The sequence below is a fragment of the Artemia sp. Qi Xiang Cuo genome, chromosome 2, assembly GCF_049724085.1.
Source record: "Artemia sp. Qi Xiang Cuo chromosome 2, ASM4972408v1, whole genome shotgun sequence".
Taxonomy (NCBI): domain Eukaryota; kingdom Metazoa; phylum Arthropoda; class Branchiopoda; order Anostraca; family Artemiidae; genus Artemia; species Artemia sp. Qi Xiang Cuo.
The window spans coordinates 2591827-2599678 of NC_142795.1; the positions used below are offsets into that span (position 1 = coordinate 2591827).

General features: G+C 34.9%; 1 protein-coding gene across 1 annotated transcript in view; it reads left to right on the forward strand.

The window, feature by feature from the left end:
* Positions 1-7444, forward strand: part of LOC148954797 (uncharacterized) — a 44247-nt gene extending 36803 nt beyond the window's left edge. Inside the window, exons 3-4 of the mRNA XM_089105167.1 lie at positions 4771-4963; positions 7367-7444. Coding sequence (XP_088961293.1) covers positions 4771-4963; positions 7367-7444 — 271 coding nt within the window. The remainder of the gene's footprint in view (positions 1-4770; positions 4964-7366) is intronic.
* Positions 7445-7852: the final 408 nt, after the last annotated feature.

Here is a 7852-nt window from a genome sequence, read left to right on the forward strand (position 1 = left end):
TCCTTACTTACAGTTCGTTACCACGAACTGTTTGAAACCTACCTGACCATCTATCTATGGAAAGTTTTGATATTGTTGAGTGTTTTGTCGATAGTCGGCTGAATTTCATCGCATAATTTTCATCATAACCAGGTCCCTTTCGGTGGAGTTCAATTCTCATGTCTAAAACTATTTAGTTTTTAATTTTGCTTTTTTAAATTTTTGATTAGCTTTTGACTAACTTATTTAAAACACATTTGATGTGTTTGGAAATCACATAAATAATAGATTTATAATCTACATGTATCTTAATTATTACTGCCGACTGAATTTAGGATTCTTTGTCCGAGAGGGCGAGGGTTCGAATCCCAGTGTACCCAATTATTTGGTTTAGGACGAGGATCAGTGGTGTGACTCTGTAAGCTCATCCTTAGTTAGCCCAGCTCTAAATGGGAACCTGGAGAAATCTGGGGAAGGTAAACAGGAAGGGTGTGCGAAAGCACAGGATGGTTGGCTCCCAACCCTCCGTCGCACTTCCTGGCTGAAGGGCCAACAAACGGAGATCAGCACCACCGGTAGGGACTGTAAAGTCTAATGCCGTATTCATTACCTTTTTTTACTATTTGATCTAAGGCTTTCTCAATTGTCAGGGATACTGCTACTTTTTCTTTCAATCTATCTTTTGTTTTTGCATTAAACAGTTTTTTCAACTGAAAGTAAGGAGCAGCATTGAAAATTAAAACTAACAGATATTATTACGCATATAAAGGTTGTCTTCTCCTCATCATCTCACCCTTTACGCTAAAGTTTTATAGTACTTTCAAAAAAGCGTCTTATTGCTCTAATTAAACGGTCCTTGTGTTTCAGGATTCATTCTTAAAGAATTTGAACAAAATTCAAACTTTAGCGTAAAGAGCAAGGTGTTGAGGAGGAGGCAACCCCCTTTATATACGTAATAATTCCGGTTCGTTTGAAGTTTTAATTTTGTTCCTTAAGTTAAGTTGAAAAAACTTATTTTTTTACTTAATTTCTGATCGTTTTTTAAATAATGTCAGGAAATCTGGCCACAGCCCCAAGGAAATACACCCTCCCCACGGAAATAACCCCTAGACAATCCAATCCCGTTGAAAATTTACCCCGGACAATTACTCTTGGCCACTCCTCGCGTAAAATTGAGACGAAAAAGAGAAAGCAAGACTTATAAAAAGAATTTTGTATAAGAATTCTGGTAAATTCCCGCATTGCATAATTTCCCCTGACAAGTTTACTCGCTGGAAACTTCCCTCCCCTTGGAAAATTTCCACGTGAAAAAACTCCCTGCAGAAAATTCACCCCCCCCCCAACCCAAAAAAGAATGCAAGCATTCCAATGACAAATAATATGTGTAAACAATGGGAAAATTTTATAACTTAAAGAACCATTCCCTGGGGCTGTGGGGGGGGGGGTCATTTTATACCCAAAGGCATAGTTTTCGAGCCTTTCAATCATGATGAACAAAATGGCTATTTCAAAGTTTTTATCGGACTATTTTGGGAAAAAGGGGCGGGGAGGGGGCCTAGTTTCCCTCCAATTTGTTTGGTTACTTAAAAAAGTGGACTAGAGTTTTTAATTTCCGTTCAAATGAGCCCTCTCCCGATATTCTAGGACCTCTGGGTCGATACGATCACCCCTGAAAAAAAAACACACATCCCTGATCTTTTTCTTGTAAAATATACAAAATTCCATATTTTTGCAGATAAGAGCTTGAAACCTATACAGTAGGGTGTTCTCTAATACGTTGAATCTGATGGTGCGATTTTCATTAAGATCACTTGACTTTTAGGGGATGTTTCCCCCTTTTTCGAAAATCAGGAACATTTTTTCAGGCTCGTAACTTTTGATAGGTAAGACTAAACTTAAAGAAATATATATATTTGAAATCAGCATAAAAAGCAAATTCTTTTGATATATCTATTGGTATCAAAATTCCCTTTTTTAGAGTTTCTGTTACTATTGAGCCGGGTCACTCCTTGCTTACAGTTCGTTAAAAGATACACTTTTAAAAGATACGTTAAAAAAGGTTCCGCAAACATTAAGGTCTGTAAGAAAAATTAATATCATTTACGAAAAGTTCAGAAACAGGCACCGTTTTTAAAGGTTCGTTAAAAGATACAGTTCGTTCGTTAAGAGATTTCTATGTTTTCAAAATGAGTTATTCGAACAAATTTTTTTTAGGAGTCCCTCTTATAGGGGTCCGTGGACACTGGATGGGGGCCAGGGCTCAATGTCCTTCTTGGAACAAGATAGAATTAAAAATTTATTTAAATATGTCTCATTTATAAACATAAATGAGAAATATTCTATCAAAATTTTGGTAAAAACAAATTTTCCTGTAGTACTCATGATGCCCTCCAAATCTCCACTATTTCCGCTGGTAAGTATACGCAGGCAATCTTTGACCTTACATAGAAAGTTTCTTTTCCAATAAGGTGAACTCTTACCCCGGTACACCCCTTTTGCGAGATTAGTCCGAAAACAATCCCCACAATGAAGGGAGATTAGGGATTAATTTATTTTTCTCCAGTAAACCTCCTTCTATGTGTACTTGAAGGACCCTGGAAAGCAGGAAAAGAGTGGAAATGCTTACCAAAATTAAACCGAGAAATACTTTTGTTTAAATTTTGGTGAAAAGAAGCTCCTAGAAGTATTTGCTCTATCCCCTCTCTGCTAGAAAATTTCTCTGCCAAACTGTGTTGTGCTCCTAACCACATCCACCTCCCCCGGCTCTAGAAATTTTGATTCTGTTTGACAGAGACAAACACCCATAACCATTCTTATTAAAGGAAAAAAAAAAAATGCAAAATTTGCATTCTTTTTTATATGGGCTTGAAACCCTGCAATAAAATTTTCTGATATGACTAAATTGATGCTGTAACTTTCATCAACATTCCTCGCCCTTTTTGGGTTATTTTGCCCCTTTTCCAAAACTAAGCAAATTTTCTCACACTCTCAATTTCGGAGGGTAGCTTTAAATTTAATAAATTTTATATTTTTAGAATCGCCATTAAAAGCCAATGCTTTAATGAATTTATAGTTGTCAAAACCTCTTTTTTTATAGGGTTCCGGTTCACTATTAGCACGAGTTGCTTCTTATGTAGACGGATTCTCCATTCTCCAAAACATCGGTCACAGAGAAATTTGATGGCGCAAAATTAAAATTGGATATTAATAGCAAGTTTTCCAAATCGTCTAAAGCCGAACTTATTTTCTGCAGGAAAGAATGGAAAAGAATTATAGCGAAAAAAAGGCTTGTTTAAAAAAAAAACTATGATAAAAATCATACACTATAGCAAACATTAAGGTCTGTAAGAAAAATTAATAAGGGGGGGGGGATAATTTGTCTTAATTTTCAATAAGTTCCTTATTTTCAGCTGCTCAAATTATTTTTAGTAATATCATATGTCTTAAGAGGCATGCCAAAGACTAGAAGGATATAATAATATTTAACAAAAAACTTTTCACTGTATGCTAAACTGACTTTCTAAATTATATTAGTTCTTTTCAGTAAAGTTCGTTATCTTGGTGATTTTTTCCTTTGTTGTGTTGATGCCATGGCAAAAAACGCAGATCGAAATAAAAACTGTTTTCGGTAAGGCACAAATGACGTTATGGTCTTTAAAAGACATAGGGTCTCTAGTCCTGTTTCTGGCAGTTTTTGCTCGTTTTAAAGATGACCTGATTATTTATCGTAAGATTTGCTCGTTTTAGGTTTCAGTTATTTATTAAAAGTAATATGTGCTTGTTTTACGCTTCGATTACTATTTGACTATATTTTTGCTCTCTTAGATTTAACGTAGCTCATTACTTTTCTTTCAAAACCTTCTTCTTTGGATTAAGTTTTTTTAAGTGATTTGCATAAAAGACTGCATTCATATATTTACCGGCATAAAATTGAAGACGTAGGGAGGTCATGAGCACCACCAGGAAATTTCACAGGGTGTGGGGGGGGTCAAGTTCAACGATTTTAGCATCAATATTTGAATGGGAACATTCCTCGTTTTCCTATTTATACGTATGTTTTTATTGTGCTCCGTTTTCAGGAAAGGGGAATCACCGCCTGGCTTTCTGCCAACATCAATTTGTCACCTTCCAGCAAAAGTCTAAGGACCTTATTCTCTTTTCTGTGGTAATATTCTATCCTTGAATCATATCTCCTCCTTTTTTATCTTTTATTTGTTATTTTATAAATTGCTCAAGGAATTCGGTGCTACTGTAAATACACTGGTTGGGAAATCTTCAGCTAACCAATTGCCATCAAAAATTGCACCTAGCCAGCTAAGTCACAATCTATTAAACCCTTTAACCCATAACCAACTAGTCAAAAATAGAAAAGCCCCAAGCACATGTTTGGGACAATTTGCAAGCCATCTAAGTCACTTTCTATTGGTAAACATGAGTAATAGGTGTTAATTACTCAATAGAAACATTCAAGATGTTTTCTACAAAAACCTACTCAGGAATTTAAATTTTAGTGATTTCTTATTTCCAGAGGGGAAAAATCAGTGGAAAAATACAAAAATAAGAATAATGTATGGGAAATACAAGTTATTTCAGGGAAACCACATCCCAAGACTTGTTGGTTTGGCGAACATGGGGACAAAAGCTGTTTTGTATAAGTGTCTGATCTTCTGTTTACCTAAACGCTGTTCCTTAAAGTACGATTGTATTTTTAGTTTTTCTTATAAGGCTGGCTGCTTTTGATTTTACTACACTTAATAAAAGAATATTAATTCAGCCTTCATTTTCAAATAGGTATGGTAGTGGCTACATCGATCCTTATGTTGTGCTCGGTGCTCTCGGTCTTGGAACCTTCTTATTCAATATAATATACAATATATTAAATTCAAGTGCAAGATCTGTTGATGTAGACGATCTTTCAGTACCATTGTTTCTATCAGATGTCCCTGATTCAGTACCTGAGCTTCTCAGCAATGCTTTTGAAAAGGTAAGGCTTTGTCTATATCGAAATCATGGGAGAGTTGAAAGCAATCATTCGATGAGATAAATTGAGAAAACTTTGAGTGAAGCTGGACGGTCAGATTTGGCAAATATCCACCAAATCTCCAAGTGTAAGTATGTTGTTGGACTTTCCAAGAAAGCTCTGCCAAGATTTGTTTTAGTCCGTTAGCCAAATTGGAGCTTTAATCACACATTTAGAAGAAACTAGCACAATCGGGCAACTATAGTCAAAATAATTCTATTTATTAGCCAAAGAGTCATTGTATTAGGTTAGATTTGGCCGTCAAATCAAACTCCAAGCATAAAAATTCTCCACCAAATCTCCAAGCATGCCTTTGTTGTTGGAATTTCCAAGAATAAGCTCTGTCAAAATTTGTTTTAGTTTTTTAGCCGAATTGGAGTTTTAATCACAGATTTAGAAGACACTAGCTCAATCTGGCCACTATAATCATTATAATTATGATTATTTACCAAAGAGTCATTGTATTAGGTTAGATGCGGCCGTCAAATCAAATTGGTTTGAACTTACTCTCATTTGAGTCCATAAAAAAAAAATTAATTTCAAAAAGTGTTAAGGAGCTTTTAATTATATACATCATCTTTTAATTGACAGACATACAAGTCAACAACAAAAGGAATTTAATTTAACATTTTATCTGATTACTGATTCATTGATTAATCTGATTACTGATTCACTGACTTCAGTGTCTTTTTTCGTTCTTTTTTTAAAACTCAAATCAAGTGAGAATACGAATCTAAAACAATATATATCTGATACTTTTCATTCCCATAGTTACCATTCCTGAATCACATTCAAAGGGTGGTTTTTCCACATCTAACCTTTTTTTTGAGAATACATTTTCCAATTTTTGGTTACTATTTGCTAGGATTGGTTCTTTATTAGGTTGTTCCTGAGGGGACAACCATCTGAAGCTCAGATGTTTCTAAATACAAACATTGGTGGAAACTGAAGAACTATTTGTGGATATCGTAGACTAAGTCCTTTATTTTGATTCTTTTGTTTTGGACGCCAATTTAAAATTTTGCTATTTCAGGATCATAAACTGAAAGACCTAAAATGAGGACTCACTGAAAATTAGAAATAGTTTCTGATTTCGACTGGTGGGGATTTGTGTGATAGGAAGCTGTTGGTGGTGAGGAGTCTAATGGTGGGAGCTAGGAGCTTGGAAACGAAATCATCAGTAAGACAGGAAGTGTTCAAATTTGACCTCGCACAGATAGCTTAAAGATGGTAACAAGAGTAAATTGATGAATAATGATTGAGATAATTATGGTGTTTACAAAAGTCTACAACTTCGGGGATAGCTTGACAGCAGTAATTATAAGGATGACCACAATAGTGGTGTTTATGGTACTGAAGATGGTTCATGTAATCAATGGTGATTACAAAAATCTAAAACTTCTGGGATAGCTTAACAGCAATAATAATTATAAGGATGACCACAATAGTGATGTTCATGGTAATGAAGATGGTTCATGTAATCAATGTTGATTACAAAAATGTACAACTTCGGGGATAGCTTGACAGTAATAATTATAAGGTTGACCACAATAGTGATGTTCATGGTAATGAAGATGGTTCATATAATCAATTGTGATTACAAAAATCTACAACTTCGGGGATAGCTTGACAGCAATAATTATAAGGTTGAACACAATAGTGGTGTTCATGTAACTGAAGATGGTTCGTGTAATCAATGGTGATTAAAAAAATCTACAACTTCGGGGATAGCTTGACAGCAATAATTATAAGGATGAACACAATAGTGGTGTTCAAGTAAGTGAAGATGGTTCGTGTAATCAATGGTAATTACAAAAATCTACAACTTTGGGGATAGCTTGACAGCAATAATTATAAGGATGACCACAATAGTGGTATTCATGGTACTGAAGATGGTTCATGTAATCAATGGTGATTACAAAAATCTACAACTTCAGGGATAGCTTGACAGCAATAGTTATAAGGATGGCCACAATAGTAGTGTTTATGGTTCTGAAGATGGTTCATGTAATCAATTTTGATTACAAAAATCTACGACTTCGGGGATAGCTTGACAGCAAAAATTATAAGGATAACCACAATAGTGGTTTTCATGGTACTAAAGATGGTTCATGTAATCAATGTTGATTACAAAAATCTACAACTTCGGAGATAGCTTGACATCAACATTTAAAAGGATGACCACAATAGGGGCGTTCATGGTACTGAAGATGGTTCTTGTAATCAATGTTAATTACAAAAATCTACAACTTCGGAAATAGCTTGACAGCAATAATTATAAGGATGACCAAAATAGCGATGTTCATGGTACTAAAGACGGTTCATTTAATCATTGTTGATTACAAAAATCTAAAACTTCTGTGATAGCTTGACAGCAATAATTATAAGGATGACCACAGTAGTGGAGTTCATGGTACTGAAGATGGCTCATGTAATCAATGTTGATTACAAAAATCTACAACTTCGGAGATAGCTTGACAGCAATAATTATAAGGATGACCACAACAGTGGTGTTCATGGTACTGAAGACGTTTCATGTAATCAATGTTGATTACAAAAATCTACAACTTCAGGGATAGCTTGAAAGCAATAATTATAAGGATGACCACAATAGTGGAGTTCATGGTACTGAAGATGGTTCATGTAATCAATGTTGATTACAAAAATCTACAACTTCGGGGATAGATTGACAGCAATAATTATAAGGATGACCACAATAGTGGTGTTCATGGTACTGAAGATGGTTCATGTAATCAATGGTGATTACAAAAATCCAAAACTTCTGGGATAGCTTAACAGCAATAATAATTATAAGGATGACCACAATAGTGATGTTCATGGTAATGAAGAGGG